The 18735-nt window shown below is 35.1% G+C and overlaps 1 protein-coding gene across 8 annotated transcripts in view; it reads left to right on the top strand.

The window, feature by feature from the left end:
* Positions 1–6634, top strand: part of LRRC4C (leucine rich repeat containing 4C) — a 426317-nt gene extending 419683 nt beyond the window's left edge. For all 8 annotated transcript variants that reach the window (XM_032444954.2, XM_032444951.2, XM_032444950.2 and 5 more), the window contains one exon: positions 4524–6634. In XM_032444954.2, coding sequence (XP_032300845.1) covers positions 4566–6482 — 1917 coding nt within the window. In that variant the 5' untranslated portion in view covers positions 4524–4565 and the 3' untranslated portion in view covers positions 6483–6634. The remainder of the gene's footprint in view (positions 1–4523) is intronic.
* The last annotated feature ends 12101 nt before the right edge of the window (positions 6635–18735 follow it).

Raw genomic sequence — 18735 nt, 5'->3', positions numbered from 1 at the left:
ATTTCTCTCAATAAGCTCTTTAAAAGGGTGTGGTAAACGGCATACATAACTGTGACATATAAAGTGAAGAAAAGGGGAGTTTTCTGAAAATATCTATGTATTTACTGACTTAGTTGTAAAAAGCATGCTCATCTAGAACTTTCCTGGCATAAACTTGAGGGAGTGTTGTGAAGATTTAATTGTACTGTAATCATTTAAACACCTGATATCTGATACTTTCTTACCATATTTTCAATACATTGATATATAGTCTCACATCTTGTACTTTTTTCAGTGGAGATGTACAGCACCAACTGTTGTGTATTAGATTATACAGTATCATAAACTGTATATTAGGTTATAGGCATGGCCTTAGCATCATGTTGCTCTGCTGTTGAGACTGTAACTCAAAGGCCTACAGACTAGATAGAAAGCTGAGTTGCCAGAAGCAACTGCTAGTGATCCGTTTCTGCCATCTGCATTCCTCATCAGATGGATCCTTTGGAAAGGTGTAGGAATTCTTTTTTTGGAATCAAAGTACACTGTTAAAGGTGAGTATAGTCACTTTATACTGATAAAATAACAAAAAGTGATGTAAGTTTAATATCAAGCCGAATACCTAATTATAAAGAATGGAATAGGTAAAAAGGAAGGAAAAAAAAAAAAAAGAAAAAAAAAAGAATGAAAAATGAACTACTGATTTCATTACAAGGCCTGTGAGGAAGGCATCTTGACATCTCTGCATACACATGCTCAACAAAGTTAACTTTCAGTAGTATAACAGCCATGTCCTTCAAGCTGTCTTTAAGAAAAAGTATAGAGTAGCTTTGTCATTTCTTATTCCATCCTCTGCATTGGAACTTAAGAGGGCAATGCTTTTTGCTTACAGGAAAATGAGTACTACTTCAGGACTAAGTATCAAGCAAGTACAGAGAGGAGAATAGACATACCAGGAGTCTATTTGAGTAAAGATTTTCTGAGCACTAAGGAAATAGAATATAAACTAAAGATATATGTTTGTATGTATGTGTATCTATGTGACCATAAAGAAAAAAATATATTACTATATAAACGGAGTTTAAAAATTCTGATTGTGTCTGGGGAATAGAAAGAACAGCAAGAGTATTCTTAGCCTTTTGAACAAATTTTAAATGTATACAGCAGAGGGCACTAGTGGTATTGAATTGACCATTGAATTGATATTTTAGTACTAGACAGATGAAAACAAATTGCTCAGAAGACAAAAAGTTGTCAAGATAGACTGAAGAAGCCGGTTGATGATCTGTGTTCCATATGTGGATTTATGAAGATAAATGTTTGTGTCTCTAGTATAATGGATGGATACTGAATAACAAATCATTCTAGTACTAAGTCCCAGGTGAATCTTTATGTAAAGCCCATTAACATATTACCATAATGTTCTTCAAGCCTTTAAATTAATTTTCCACTGTGTTTATGCACTGGCTATATTTTTTTCCAGGGTGTTTCCACACTCTTTATATTTAAAATAACTCTGACTTAAAATGACTTAGAAAATACTTCCTGAAAACTTAAGCTCTTAGTGATGGAAAGATGCCAGTGTAAAAGAACATGTTGTTTTTTAATATGTTCCTTCTGACACAGAGAATCTCACCACAGAATATTAGAATCATGCAAAACTAGCAGGTTGGAAGTGAGGATTTTCAAGAGGTTGCATAGCATAGCTTCTGCTGGCCAAGGTAATTTTTTTATATCATTAGATCCTCTGTACTTCAGTACTGTATTCAAATAAAATGTTTTTATCTTTATTATGTTTTTAAACCCATGGAGCATGTGTGTAGGGATGGAAAAATAAAGATTTTCTGGATAAAGGAATGAATGAAGAGAATGATGGGAGATGGTGAAAACAAGAATTTGGAACAGGAAAGAAGTGCCTTGCAGGTCTTGCAGCATGGGTTGAAATGACTGACTTTATGAAGGCTGGCAAAGCAGCTGAGCATAGTTTTTGCATATGCTGGTTGATGTTGAGGACATCTGCTCTCTCAAGTTTGTTATGCTTTTATGTTTGTATGACCTTGGTAGTGTTTGCTACACATTCTTGGTTTACTAATCCAGTGCTTCTTCCAAGCCTTCAGGATATCTCCTACAGGAATGAGAGTACAAAGTAGCAAAAAGAAAGGTAGAGATGGCCTGTTGCAAAGCTGGCCTTTAGCAGCAAATGGGTATGAGAGAGAACATAAAAGAAAGCTTTAGCTCTATGAGCCACAGGTGCTTAGGGCCACACTAGGCATACAAAGACAACAGTCAGCTCTTGCAGTGAAGACACTAACATTGTTCCAGTGCAATGGCAGGATAATTAATTTGGCGAGGTTCTTCATCTGTTTTATTACTCATTAGTGGAGTCATTAAGGGATATGTTTTAGAAGAGGAGAAAAAGTGAGGCAGAAAAATGATAAACGTACTCAATAAAAGTAGGGACAAATATTTGGGTAAAATAATAGGAGCTAACAAAGAAGATGATTAATAAATGTTCAGCATCAAAATTCGTGGATGATAGATCTTCAGAGCTTGAAATTGATATTAGATTCATTGATGTCTGACCACAACAGGCAGATTCCTCTTCATGACAGTGTAAGAAAGATGGTCCTTTTCATCCCAATTTTTACAGGTAGTTTTATTACGGTGGATTTTTTATTTAAGAAAACTTTTCTGTTAGAGTGCTTTAGGGATTAGCTTAGAAATCTTTATCCCTATATTTAACAAGCAAAAGCTTGGGATAGGGATAAAGTACCAAGAGCACCTCTGAGTGACCCTGTAAGCCTACAGTAAAAACAAAGGTGTTACAGCAGCCACTTCTCACCAGAGTCTAGTTGTTACCTTAAACCCATGAAGCCAATGTTCAGGAGTACTGCTATTGGCAGAGGAAAGGCATGGAGAGGCTGGAGCAGTAACAGCTAACACTACAGCTGTGGTGTTCTCTAGAATCATATGACAGAAGTTAAGCCACAGAGAAGGAAGTTCAGTGACTTACACAAGGTTGCAGAACACATTAGGTTCATGAATCTTTCATACCAAGACTTATGTTTTATAAATAACACTTACAGAGCAAATCAAACAAACAGCCCAGATCTTTCCATTTCCATTCACAGGTGTCCATAATACTGGCTTTGTTTTCTGCAGTAAATTATTAAAAATGAGATGATAGCTCATACTAGCTCTGAAACATTATAACAAGCTAAAAAAAAAAATTTAAATGCAGAAACGAACTCTCAAAACACACATTGTCTGAATATACAATTAGAGAAAGTATTCCATTAAAAGAATTATGAGATGCAAGTTAGTATATATTCTTTAAAGAAAGCTTCTTGAAATAAAATGAAACAATTCAGTGCCTGGAGTGGAAAAACCTTTGCCTTTTAGTATTTTATTTTACTGAATACATGCATTATGTATCTGAGTGCTCTAGGTTAGAAATATGCTTTAAGCTTGCTGTAATTTATAAGACTTCACTTTTGGCTGATTTATAGGAAATTTCATTAATCTCTACAGCAGAGGGACCTTGTAGAAGGCAGCAGATTGAAACTGAACTGAAGGCTAGGGGCTTGAAGAATTGCCACAAATGAATCAGTACTGAAAGACTTAGAAGGATAATGATCATTTTTAGTGTAAAATCTTTTTCCTCCTTACAGTAAGATCTGTCGGATTTTTCTTTTAGAGATACTGATGAAATTGTCAACCCTGCAGCTACAGAGATATTTTTCAGCATTTAAATACCTATTCTTATTTCTCTGTTGGGCACACGTATACTAATGAGTATTTCTCTGCTTCTGATGCCAAACAAAGGATTTGAAGAGGAAATATTGTGAATTTGGATGGTGCTGTTTAATGATAGAAAAGAACTGGTACTCAGTATGTTTTTTGTTTTTTTGTTGTTGTTGTTTTTTGTTTTTTCCCCCATTTTGTTATTAAAATCTAAAATAGGATAGATATTGCCCTAACATTTTCCCAATCTGCTACATTTAATATTAAAAGTTTTATTTTTATTCAGATTTTGATGTAGGAATTACATTTAGAATGACAAACAGTTTCACCCACCAGAAAAAAACAGGAATTTTAACTTCCTCTTGATATTATCTGTTGTCTTCATTTATTTACAATGTGTCAAGAAAGTTGGAACCTTAAACATGTTTATGATTATTATTTTACTTTTCAGGGGGGTGGGGAGGGGGAGGTGCTTGCCACTTCTTTCAACTCTCTTCTTGCATTAGAATATTTCCCTTAATTATCAAGAGTGGTTGAAATTTTTATCTGCTATCATAGTACATGAATTATACTTTTGGAATGAGCAGGTAAAGCTTGTGTCTGGATGTTTCTTATCTCATTGTGACTTACAGCTAGCATAACTGTACAGGAACTGAAATATTAGACTTTGCATAGCTATTTTTGCTACAGTTTAATTAAATTGGTATATTGGCATGAAAGGACTAGAGAAGTCTGTCCTTATTTGGAGAGCACATTTAAATATTTGGCATTAATTTAATGTCCTTTTCCCTTCTTTCTTTCAGACTATTCAAACTCCAGAAGGACCAACACTAGATAAATTATGAATGTTGAACAAGATGACCTTACATCCACAGCAGATAATGATAGGTCCTAGGTTTAACAGGGCCCTATTTGACCCCCTGCTTGTGGTGCTGCTGGCTCTTCAGCTTCTTGTGGTAGCTGGTCTAGTGAGGGCTCAAACTTGCCCTTCAGTCTGCTCCTGCAGCAACCAGTTCAGTAAAGTGATTTGTGTACGGAAAAATCTGAGAGACGTGCCAGACGGCATCTCCACCAACACCCGGTTACTCAACCTCCATGAGAACCAGATCCAAATCATTAAAGTGAATAGCTTCAAGCATCTGAGGCACTTAGAAATCCTGCAGCTCAGCAGGAATCACATCAGAACAATTGAAATAGGGGCCTTCAATGGTCTGGCCAATCTTAATACTTTGGAACTCTTTGACAATCGTCTGACCACTATCCCAAATGGGGCTTTTGTATACTTGTCAAAACTGAAGGAACTTTGGTTGAGAAACAACCCCATTGAGAGCATACCTTCTTATGCTTTTAACAGAATCCCTTCTCTCCGGAGACTGGATTTGGGGGAATTGAAAAGGCTTTCATACATCTCAGAAGGTGCCTTTGAAGGTCTGTCCAACTTGAGATATTTGAATCTTGCCATGTGCAATCTGCGAGAGATTCCTAACCTCACCCCACTTGTAAAACTGGATGAGTTAGACCTTTCTGGAAATCACTTGACTGCCATCCGACCAGGTTCCTTCCAAGGGTTAATGCATCTTCAGAAATTGTGGATGATACAGTCCCAGATTCAAGTGATAGAGAGGAATGCTTTTGATAACCTTCAATCACTTGTGGAGATCAATCTGGCACACAACAATCTAACACTACTGCCTCATGACCTGTTCACACCGCTCCGTCTAGAAAGGATCCACTTGCATCACAATCCTTGGAATTGCAACTGTGATATCCTTTGGCTTAGCTGGTGGATTAAAGACAAGGCACCCTCTAATACTGCATGTTGTGCCCGTTGCCACACACCTCCCAGTTTGAAAGGAAGGTACATTGGTGAACTGGACCTGAACTACTTCACGTGTTATGCTCCAGTCATTGTGGAGCCACCAGCAGACCTCAACGTCACCGAAGGCATGGCTGCAGAGATGAAATGCCGGGCGTCAACCTCCCTGACCTCTGTATCTTGGATTACTCCAAATGGATCTGTTATGACACATGGGGCATACAGAGTTCGGATTGCTGTGCTCAGTGATGGCACATTAAATTTTACAAAGGTAACTGTGCAAGACACGGGTTTGTATACATGCATGGTGAGTAACTCTGTTGGGAATACCACAGCTTCTGCCACACTGAACGTGACTGCCCTGGATAACCCTGGCTATACCTATTTTTCAACTGTCACAGTAGAGACTGTGGAACCTTCTCAGGATGAGGCACAGACCACAGAGCAGGTTGGGCCCACACCAGTTACCAACTGGGAGACCACTAACATGACAACCTCACTCACTCCACAGAGCACAAGATCAACAGAAAAAACATTCACCATTCCTGTGACGGACGCAAACAACGGGATCCCAGGAATAGATGAGGTTATGAAGACTACCAAAATCATAATTGGTTGTTTTGTGGCTATCACTCTCATGGCTGCTGTGATGCTGGTAATTTTCTACAAAATGAGGAAACAGCATCACAGGCAAAATCATCATGCTCCAACACGGACTGTAGAAATCATAAATGTGGATGATGAGCTTACAGGTGACACACCCATAGAGAGTCACTTGCCCATGCCAGCAATAGAGCATGAGCACCTAAATCACTATAACTCTTATAAGTCTCCTTTCAACCACACAACAACAGTTAACACAATAAATTCAATACACAGTTCAGTGCATGAACCGTTATTGATCCGAATGAACTCAAAAGACAATGTACAAGAGACTCAAATCTAAAACGTTTATGACATTATGGGGTGGGGGTGGGAAAAACAAAATATGGTTTATAAAACAAATGACACAAATGACTGGGCTAAATCTACTGTTTCAAAAAGTGTCTTTACAAAGAAAAAGAAATTTATTTATTAAAAATTCTATTGTGATCTAAAGCAGACAAATTATGTGTATTCCTCAGAACCTCTTTTTGCTGCACTTATTTACCCTCCTCCTTCCCTTTTTAATTCCCAGCCAACCCTAGTTCCCATTTGCCATATTTTTCATAGAGATCTTGATTCCCTAAAAGAACTGGCCTAGGAAATTTTGTAAGAATTCTGTTACACTTTGGGAATTTTTATGGTGAATTCTAGTGGTGAGATTCAGTCTATTTTGTCACTTTTTCTCTTCTTTTCTTTTCTCATGCCCTTTATGAAATTACTCAACAGGGAATGGAATATTAGCAGCAACTCGACAAGTGAGCAAACATACAAGCAAAACGTTTTTTTTTCTCCATGTAATGATTTGATTATTTGCTCTGTATTTACCAAAGGAGCATTCTGTGAAGGAAAAAAAGAAAAAAGGAAAAAAAAAAAAAAAAGAAAAAAGGAACAAAAAGGAAAAAAAAAAAATTAATTTACTTGTGAAAACCTATAAAACCCATGATCTTTTAAGCAATTCTAGAACCAGAATTTGTAGTTCAAACACTAAACTAAGATTATAAATAAAATATTGTTGGTTGTTTTTTTTTTTTGGTTTTTTTTTTCTGTACTTGGATATAGTTTACTTTTAGTGTGGCTTTAAAGATCAAAAGCTTGTTAAAATTCTTACAATATTCTGCTTTGATGGTCCAAAACATAATTGCTTTAAAAAGAATAATTAAAATACTTTGGATCATTACTGAAGAATAGTATAGTTTTCATTTTAGTGTACATAAGCAGCACACTAGCAAACACAGTTGCTTGACTTTTAATGCAAAATTATGATGATTTTCTTTTAATGGTGTCATCTTTTATATCACAACGTGTATTCCACAATATCAGGTAAAGTTACACGAACTTTCGGTTATCACTGAATTAATTAGACAAAGGTGAAAATGGTGTTTTATTTTGTTTTGTTGTTTTGTTGTTTTTGCTGTCCATAACTCAGTCAATAAGAAAATTCACTGTATCAAATCTAGTGGATCCCAGTTTAGTTGTTGTGGTACTTCTAGACATAAATATGAAATATGTTTAGATATCTAAAAGATCCATAATCAGAGCTGTATCTCTAAGCCCAAAATTAAATCAAAATTCTTCTTGATTAAAACAAATCAAAAAAAGTCAAAAAGAACAAGGGTGATCATATCAGAAGAGAACAGGCTAATGTCATTTGCATGATAATTAGATTACTTATAGCATAATCAGCCTAATTTGATTAAAACTCAGACCCATTTACCAGTAGGAAATGTGCTTCCTTTTTGTTTCTGTTTATATACATTCTCTCGAATTAACTTATTGTTGTAAGAATGGAATATACTTTGTATGTTGAAAGCTAAAAGGAAGTTTTTGCATAAGAAAAAACAGATTCAGGACACTGTATTCTTTCAAGTACAGAAGTTCTTCCAAATTAAACTACTTCATGTATTGGCAATGAGGTAGAAGCATTTTAAGATCTATTGAGATCCAGGACCTGTTCCAAGTGATTAATGTACTTAATTCTTACCAAAATCTCTTTGGACTGTTCTGGTATGCTACAGAAGGAAAAAGATCCTCCTGAATAGTATACTTCTATTCTCTAAAATTAAGGAGGAATATCTGCCAGACAGGTTGAGGGTGTCAATATCTCTCATTGGATGCACTCTTCTCAAGGTTGCAAGTGAAAGTTGCAAGAAAGCCTGATTTAAAAAGGACACTGAAGATATGTGGCAATGAATCACACTCTGCAAGGAGTCTGATAAGTATAATACAGAACGAAACCCAAAGTTCTATAATAATCTCAAAGAAACATTTGGCAAGACATTATCCTTTGATGTACTACATGAAAAATAATATCTACTCTTAGAGAATTTTAATGCAGGATAAAGATGGACCTGAATGTAAAATGCTGAAGTAGTGATTCCTCTCTTTGCCTACTTCTTCAAAGTGCATTACAGAATTTTACTGCTGATTTCTTTTAATCATTGTGATAAATTTTGTACAGAAACTCCGCAAATACATAGGATTTCTATTTTGCCCATCTTTATGGTTACCAAAATTATGTCCACGGCCAATGCTTATCTGACAATTGAAAAAAAATTGTTTGCAGGAATCCTGAATCTGTAATCAACAGGTTCTTGTTTAAAAAAAAAAAAAAGATGGCTACTATTTAACAACCATTTTCTAAGGCACATATGGTCACCATGGTTTCATAAACATGTAGTTTTTACAGACTCCTAAAAGTTTATTTTTGGAGGTAATTGCAAAGCAGGACAGTGTCAGTGACAGTAATACAGTGAATACAGTGAAGTAATGCAAAATAACCTCAGTGACTATTGTAAACAATATACAGATTCTTATTAAATATTAATCAGGTTATATTGGCTATGTGAATAATACTAAAATCAAACAATTAAAAAAAAAAACAAAAAAAACCAATATATTCCCATTTCTTTATTATAGAAAAAAAAAAAAAAAAAAAAGCATTTTAGTGTGTTTGCTTAGGATAAGATATTTATTAAGCAGGAACCACACTAGTTATGACTTTCTCAGCATCTTCCCCATCCTTCTTAGAATTACAGAGATTATTTTTGCAGATTATAAACCAGAGTTAGAGAACATCACAGCTTAAATTCTTAACTGAGTTCTGCAACAATGTGAAAGGAGTACTGTGCACTCTCTTATTTTCATTTTTAAAACAAGCTAATGCAGCCTGCTGCTACTCTAAAGACTGAGGTGTTAAATATGAAGCCTGAATCTCCTGTATGGCAGAGGACAATTGGTAGTAAGCTCTAATGAACTATCTCTTGCAGGTTACATTCTGGATGAACCCACAGTGCAAGAGAGCTGTGGGAAAAAAGTGACCTTATGAAACATTACAAATCTTAGTGGGCCCATGAGAAGTTATTTTTCAGATCACATGATGAGATTCAAAGATATTTGCCTGTTGTCCTTTATGAATACAAAGAAGCAAAAGCAAAAACAAAGCATTTTCTGGAAATGTCATTAAGTTTTACAGATCTTCTCTTTCACAGAAGTAATGTGAAAAGCAAAACAAGTGAGTTCCATTCAATTCAATATACAAGATAGACACTCTATTTTACTTTGAAAAGGGCTAAATGTATGAAAAGTAAATGTTTTTTTTTGTTTTGCATTTTTTGTTTTGCTAAAATATTCTAATGCATTAAAAATTATACGTATTTGCATGGTGACAATAATGAAAAGATGATAGTGGTAAATAGCCAAAAGGTTATTTACAGGAAAAATTCAACCGTATGGAAGCCTTTGTTCTGCAAGGAACCACTGAGGCAATCTCCACCAAGGAGCAATCTCCAAAAGATGCTGCCTTAGTGGTGGTCAGCCCTTAAATGAGGTTTAGAGGAAGTGGAGTCAAGCTCCACCCCTTCCTGGAGCACAGCTAAATTACTCTCACCTGTGCTCCCACAGCTGACCCAGCACTTGCCTCAGCTGACTAATCAATGATTCAGGATGTGATTATCAATTTCCCATACAGTAATATTTTCAAGATTCCTTTTCCTCACTGGTGGAATTATAGGTTAATCACAGCATTTAAGAAAAGATAACCAAATTAATATTTAAATGCACTAGCTTCATAGTCTTTTAGAAGTATTTCATAGCAGCTTTTATAAGTTAGATACAACCATTCTGGTAGCCATTCAGTAATAAGTGGAAAATTTCCAATCTGTTCTTTTTCATTTTTATTCTTTCCAAGTCCAAGCAGTGAAGGACTAGGAAATCTTACTAGCTACCTTGTAATTTGATATTTAAAAAAAAAAAAAAAAAAAAAAAAAGAAACAAAGAAGTAATATATTTTTATTTTCAAGATGTAATAATGAGATTTAACTATTTCATATATCTTTTTCTCATTCATGCAGATGCCCAAGAAATCTTCAGCTCAAACTTGTACATGAAATTCAGTCTACAGTTAGGCTGACTATAGTCTATAGTGGTTGACATTTTATTTTTTGGGTGATGTTGTCTATTGATACTGTAGGAGATCCACAGCTACCACTACTGAAACATGGTAGTGTTAGCAGGGAGTCCATGAAAATGGAATGGACTTGAGGAGACTCTGGAAAACCTATCTGATAAATGTCTGTTTGCACTGCATACTCCCTCTGTGGTGGTGTCCCACAGAAACACTGTGGCTGTATTCACCTTGGGGCTGAAAGAGCATGGTATGGTAAAAAAGGTCTACAGTGTACATTTTACACAAACAAGGTAGTTGTTATTCTTCAGTAGAATGCTAAACTTGTTTGAAGAAATCTGGGTAAGTCTTTGCAGTATTAAGAACTCTCAGGAACAAATGAGGTCTGTGGTGGTGTAGTTACATGCTATTTGCTTCAGAAAGAATAATTCATGATTTGCTTAGGGGACTTTTATTGGACAAAACACTGTGTTTAATTTGTCTTGGTTTTAGTTTTGTCTTTTGTACTTCATAAACTTTTACCTAGGATGTTATACAGAGTAATCTCAAAAGGGCTAAATCGGTGAACCCCAACTGACTTTTAAAACAGATAAGTCTTTTCTATTCTGTAATTCTAACGATCATCTCAATTTTGGAATGATAAGAAGACACTGCAAGGATGATATATCAGGTTATGACTGTATGGAAAAAAAGGAAAATAATATCTGTCATTTTTGAGAACACTGAAACCCTAATCTAATGCTGAAGTAGAAAATAGTTCAAGAAAGAAAAAGAAAATGGAATATTCTTGGAAATAACAGTAAATGGAACTGTTCCTGGAAGTCAGATAATCTAGGTAATCTTAACATCTTTTTCAGTAGCACAATAAGAAAACAAAAACTTTAGTGACTTCTCTATTTGTTGTTAAAAATGTTAAAGATTTCTGGCTGCCCTATCCAGAGATTTCCATTTCATTTGAATATTGCATATATATGATGTAATCTGGTCTTTCAACTCTGGAACAGTTTCTCAGACAGTTCATCCACACTTCATCTGTTGCCCATTCATGTTTAAAATTCTCTTGCGCTTTCTTAAGTATTGAAATGGCTTGTGCAGTGAAAGATTCCTCAGTTTCTTTCATAATCTAGTTCAATATATGCTTCATGTATCAGTTTGGAGAAGATGGTTTCATTTGGATCAGATTCAATATATAAATGGAAATTTTATTTTATTTTGGTAGGCAATGTTGAATCCTGTTAACTTAAAAAGCAATTCTGTTCCTTTAACAGAAGCTGTTAAACACAACTAGATTACAAATAATAATGATAATAATAAACTAAAAAATAAGCTATACCTGTGACCTGAGGGTCTAGATGTGTGTAGTATTTAAAAAGTGATTCTACACTTGAGATAAAAGGAACAGAAGAAAAGCATAACAGAGAATGCATAAAGAATGATGGAATAAGTTACCTGACAGAGAATCTGGTAAAATAGAACTGGAGTTAGTAGATCACAGAGTTAATCCAACTCCTATGCATAATTTAATTCCATAATGAATAATTCAATTTGATTTAATTTCCTCATTTCATTTCTCAAAAGGACAGATACTTGACTGATCTGAGTCAGTGGGAATTTGACAGTACCCACTGTCTTCTTTTTCCCTGTACTTGGTTTGCCATTCACTGCACACTGTTCATCTATTTTCTGAAGCTGTCTTCATAAGGCACTCACCTCTCCACCCTGTCTTCAAATTGAATTGCAGTAGTCAATGGGGCAGACAACAGGTCAGTGTTGTAACACAAAGTAGAGCCTCTGAAGAACTGGTTACTAATTGTTTAAGTAATCTAACTGCTAAAAAGCTAATTCCTATTCTATACTGCGTAATGGGTTCATAAATCATTTGTGTTTTTGAATCTTGTATATGATTGATTGTTATCACCTGCCATGCTAATTAACTATCCATTTTTGAGACTGAAACATTGTGTACTATTAATTAAATAGTGTATAGAAGCTAGTACAAATAATAATAATAATAATAATAATAATATTTTTTGTCCTTTTCCCCTGTTGGAGCATAGCTTTCTTTGTGATGAAGTACTTGATCAAATTCTGAAGAGTTGAAGAATAGCAATATCTTTGAATATAAGCTCTAGGCTATAAAATTATTGCAAATTGTATAGAATTACACTTGAAAAAGAAATAAATACAATAAATAACAATGTTTTTTAATTCCTAGAAAGCAAATGCCTAAAGAAGCAGTGTTTCCTGCAGTGTTTCCTTTTATTTTTTGGTAGTTTACTTTTGATTTTTGCTCAAAGTTGCTTCCTCTTTCTTCTACAAACAAACATAATTTAAGGAAATGAAAAAGGAAGATGAAAAGATGACTATTCACATGAAGTCTGTGAATGTGCAAGTTTTATTTGTGCTTACCATTCTCTAGTTTTTGAATAGGATTTTTCTCCACCACTGATCAAATATATTTTCTTTGGATTTTATTATGCTATGGATTAGAAGCCTTTTTTCCTTCCCTCTTTCTACAGTCTCCGCCTTTTACTTTTCAGTCAACAAACTTCCTCAGAAGATGAGTCCTATTTTTTTCTTTTTTTTCATGATGCATTGTAGTAGGATCTAAGTCTGGACTGTCCTGCTACATGTCTTCCCCAACTTCCTGGCAGGGCTGAAGTTTAGTTTCTGCTGTCAGTCCTTATCCTTGCATCATTATTGTATCATCCTTAGTGTCTTATTGACAGTCAGTCCCTAAAGCATACTATCACACAGTGTTGCTGTCTAATGGAAGAGTGGAGGAGTACAAGCTGACCAACATGTGTTTCAGGTTTTGAGAGCAAAACCCTGAAAACTCAAAAGTTTCCAGGCTTATGCAGTGATTGGGGTTTAGCCATAGAAAAACAGCAGAACAGCCCTACTGATGTGAGCAATTCATCTCTTGTGTATATTGCAGCATGGGAAGTTGCTTTCTCTGAAAAGAGCAATCTTTCTCCTCTAAAGATTGTCAGACATCCACAGTAACAAGGGAATGCTTGTTTGCAGTAAGCTTTTTTCTTAAAATCTCTGAACTCCATTGATGATTTAGATTTCTGCTATCATATTTCACGCATTGTTTATGGAGGTGCTGCAAGACTGGTATTTATTCAACACCACTAATGTGTCAGAGCAGCCTGTTTTTAAAAGCAGTTTCTTCTGCTGACCACAGTTAACTATGGGTAACTATACTTAACTGATAGCATATTTGTGAAAACACATTGCTATAAACAATGCCAACATTTTATGGTTATGCATCTCCACATCATGGCATCTAATTTACTCATAGTGGTCCTTTTGTATATTTTCAATTTAAAGTTGTAACCCGACATGCTGCTATAATACTTTGGTAGAGAGAGTTATTCTTTTTGATGTTATTTATGTCCTAGGAGAATTGCTGGGCAGAGAATTGTATTCTTCACATTGCTTCACTGTGACAGCGTTGCAGCTTTGACTTTAAGGATGTAGCAATAGTGGATGACGGATGTTCAGTTTCTGTATCTGCTCCTATGTAATCAGTGTTCTGTGACACTTGAAGTTCTCTTTAAGAACATTTACTCCAAGATACAAACTCTATCAGACACAGTGCAAATAGAACACAGCATACACATTATGGAGTAATAAATATAATATCTCTTCCTACTGAGTTTGGCCTTGGGTTAGCATTATAAATCTTCATTTGAGTTTCAGTCAATTTGTCTGGAAATGGTGAAGCTGTAAAATGGTTGCTAAGATCCTCTCTTAGGAGGGTAAGTTATGCATAAGTAAATTAGTCAACATTGTACCTGTTGTTTAAATATAAACTGCTCTCTGCCCATCCTTTACAGTAAATTCCAGTAGTCATGTTTCATTACAATGTTACTTGTTAAGATTAATTCTCTTTATTCCATTTCTTTTCTCAGGGGTTATCCAAGGAATGGCAGAAGTAATGTTAAGAAGAAAGAAGTTGGTGGTTTTGCTCCAAGGTTATATATGAATCCAAATAATATTTGTGAAAAGAGCCCATGAAAAAAAAATAAAAAATCTTAGGAGATAGAACTTCAAGGCCTAAAGGATTCAAAGCAAATATAAAACCCCTGCTTTAATGTATACATATGCACAAATGTATGGATACAAATAAGAACATAGACATATACATACATAATCTTGTAGTTTCTAGTCTGCTCTTCAGGTTTCTTTATGTATAGCAAAGGGGAAAAGGTAAGACACTTCACCAAGCACTTTGGAGCACTCTAGGAAGAAGGTTAAAGTCTATTTCACGTGGGAGAAGTTTACCAATAAGTTATATAATGGCCACTTGAGAAATCTTTTAATGATCTTTTGAAATAGCCTCCCTATTTCCAAAATGTATTGGGAAACATAAATATAAAAAGTGGTTTAAATAATGTTTGGTGTAAATGATTCTGTTGTTATTATTGCTGAAGTATGTTTTTTTCTTTGCATTTCTCAATCATTCACTGATTCTCTAAGGATTTCAATTGGAAGGATGAGCAAATAAAAGTAATGCATGACTTGATGGATTTAATTGATGTATGTCACATTTTGTGCCTGTGGCACACCTGTGATATTGCTGCCAATGTCTGTCGCCAGCAACAGCACACTGATTGTATGAGACATAAAGAAATACTGCAACACAATCCTTGTTTCTCTTGTAGCCTTCCCAAACATTAGCTTTGGGAGAAAGGGTAAATCAGACATTTTCTGTTCTCTAGGGAGAAAGTGAAGGGTTACAAGAAAGATAAAGGCACAGCAGCATGAAAGCTGCAATCAGAAGAAATGAGAGCACCTGGGGGTATGTATTTCACCTGGGAAAGCTGGAGGAAAGGCTTTTCTCTAGTAAGTAAACTTTTGCAGATTGTTGTGGTTTTGTTTATTTTTGTTTCCTTTTAGCATCACATTCAGCCTTACATGTTTCAACCTTATTTTTAGTATGGATTGTAAAGTGTTCTATCTTCAAGAAGACTGTTTCAACTAAAGAACAGAAGTTATGGAGAAGGAATGTAGCACATTAAAGAGCTAGGAGTTGACTGAACAAATTGCATGAATAAACAGAGTGGATATTTGTGGATATATTGGTAAGGTGGATTGCTGTTATTTATTGCTTCTGCGAATCTTTCCATAAGGGTCTTTCAGGCATTTTACAAACACTTATTTAAAATCTCCCTCCCTGTCATCTGTTAAAAGAGAGTAATTGAGGTAAAAGTTGTGTGAGTTGTTTCTTTCCAGTCTGTGAGCGCTACTCATAGCATATTGAGTGACCAGAGTGAGTGGATCTCAGATGCTGGGCAAACGCTCATCCCTGTAGAAAAGTGGGGCCCATTTAGGAATGGGAGACTGCAGTGTCTGTTATGGCTCATTTTTGGAAAGGGAAAGAATCTTGCAGAAATCCTGCAGCAAAGAGGCACTAAGCTTTTCCTTTTTGTGACAGAGAAAGAAACTGTCTGGGAACTCTGAGATGCCACAGAGTTTGCTGCTAGCAGTTCAGTGTAACTTCCAATTTCAGGTTGCCTTGAATTCCTGTTAGGAAAGCATGATATCTATTTTATAACGAAGTAGTCTGGGACAGATAACAATTGTAAATTGAATTGTGTCATATCTTACTGTGTTTGAATACTGTACATACTTCTGGGCCCTAATATACATTATATTTCTACTAAAATTTATCAATATTTATGTATTAACACTGATATTTTTCTAAGAAAAATTTGGATAGTTTAATATCCATGCTTATGTCTTTCTTCTTGTGAAGTCTCTAAGTGGTCATAATTGACAGATAATTGGATCAAAAAGGTGTTACTTATTCTATCAAGACTGAACAAAATTCTTTGAACAACAGAGGCTGAATATGTTCCTATAATACAAGTTTATGTTTTTTAAAATTCAGCACTGTTCTCTCAATTAAAGAAAGAACACAAAACCAAAACAAATGTTTCCTAACTCTGGCATTGACATGCAAAAATGGACTCTTTAGCTAACATTAGCAACTCAAACACTTCTGCCTTCTTCCAGTTCATGAGAACTGAAGAGCAAGGCTAACAAAAAACAGCGTTTCCTCTTTTTTTTTTTTTTTTTTCCCCCTGAAATAAATGCTGAGGAGTGTGTATGTGATTAAGAAGAGTGTATGTATTTAAACCTTAATTTTGTTAAATTTAATAAATAATTGTTGGGAGGTAGAGTCACTGGAAGTAAATCTTGTATAAGCAGCATAGCTTAAGAAATCAAATATGTTTCTTTGCCTGGTGTTTAACCTGGTCACATTGTTCTACTAATTCTGATGTAAAGGAAATATGGAGGCAAACTTGAACTTGTGTATAAAAACAATGATAATAATATAATTTCATTACATTTGTTGAGTTTGGGGATTTTTAATGGGGCTGCTGATTTAGAGTACCCAGCCCATAAAAGAAATTAAGCGGCAGTTACAGTACTGTGGCTACTGAACTGTGAGAAGAGAGACATTTATTGCAATTCAAATATGAGGAGAAAGTTGGCTATAAAATACTTGTTTTAGAAAGATTTGGTATGATGCAAAGGAGATGCTCATCTCTGTGCTGCAGGCAATAGATGTACTGGTACACCAGCTTGATTTAATCATTCTTTGTGTGTTGGCTTACTGTTAGCTGAAGAACAATATATTTGTTTTTGAATGAAAACACATTTTTTATGTACGTGATCTCAAACACCAAAGCTGTTTGGTGCCTGCTCTGGCAGTAGTCATAAGGTGGATGCAAAGGCAGACAAACACATAGTAGTCTGGTTTCTTCTATTTTCTTTTTTTCCTTCTTCCTACTTAGAGCCACGTGTGCTATTCCAGAGGTCAAATGAGTCTCTGCCTGTTCTGAAGCCAAAATAAGGGCAGGTGGAGAATATGGAATGGCATGGCTAAGGAGAGAACATCTTTTGGAGAGAGACACTCATCTCAGGAAGCTGGAAAATATGTTACTCTGCTTAGGAAGGCCTGTGGAACATGAGGTGTGATAGTCAAATGGAAATTGATATAGGAGAAGGAAGAGATACGCACCCTACCTCCTTTCTCTTACATGTCCTTTGTTCAAAAAAAGTATTAATAGAATTGGGCTACCTGATACGGTAGTGATACTCATTAAATAAATTCCAAAATCAAATGCTATCACGGATGCAGCTGGCTCTGTCTTCTTAGGGACTTAAATAAAAAGTCTATGTGACAGACCTTAAACACTTAGTCGATGAAGTTGCAGATCCTAACTTGATGGTTGGTGTACGTGATGTCAATCAATTTCATTTGGATTCAGTGCTTCAGGCTTGTCTGTGAAGTCTATATAAGTAAATTTTATGCTATGAAGAATGTATTCTTCTTGATGTAACTACATCTGTCTTCCAGCCTACTCCAATGGCATCCTTGTCTGTAGGATCTATTAACTGCTTGTAATTCTCACAGTATCTCAGTAAATTATAAAAAAAGTTATTAGTAAATTATCAAAAAAGACGTATTAGTTTTAAAAAAAATACAGGTTATGAGTAGACAGAAAAAGGATGGGAAAAAAATAAATAATTCCTAATGTTGGATATATTTTAACCCCCAAAAGTAATATTTGTTTTATTACATGATTTTTTTTTTTACTTTTTATTTTTTTAATTAAGACAAAACCACGTTCAGGATTACATGGTCATGTATTTTAAAATCATAATCTGCATGCTAAGGCAATCACAACCACGTCTTAAGCTGGTTATTTTTTCTGTGGAGGATGACCATGTTATTGTCAGAAGTAACACAATTATGTTACATTCTTCTGCACAATAGCTGTCACAAAAAGTAGATAAAGAAATAGTTTGTGGTTGTTCTAATTATGTTTTGGATAATAATTATTTAAGGAAACAAACAAAAATTGTGAGACTGTACCTGAGAGACTTGAAATTATGCTTCTGAATAAATAGCACGAAAGCATTCTTAGTGATGGCTTCTAAGGTTATTAACCCTCATTTATGCTTTAGGCCACATGGTCTTGAAGTGATTAAGTGGCACCTGTACCAAGGAATGATTTCTGTTGCAATGCAGAAGAAAAGCGTAGCTTGCTCATCAAAGAATATATGTAACGTGGAAAAGCTGGATTAGACTGTAACTGAATTGTGCTGTGAAGAGCCACAGTTCATACAT

The sequence above is a fragment of the Coturnix japonica genome, chromosome 5 (assembly GCF_054131305.1).
Source record: "Coturnix japonica strain WE chromosome 5, WE-NBRP24, whole genome shotgun sequence".
NCBI classification, from domain to species: Eukaryota; Metazoa; Chordata; class Aves; order Galliformes; family Phasianidae; genus Coturnix; species Coturnix japonica.
The sequence above is the reverse complement of the archived record's forward strand: the minus strand, read 5'-3'. Positions and strand labels throughout refer to the sequence as shown.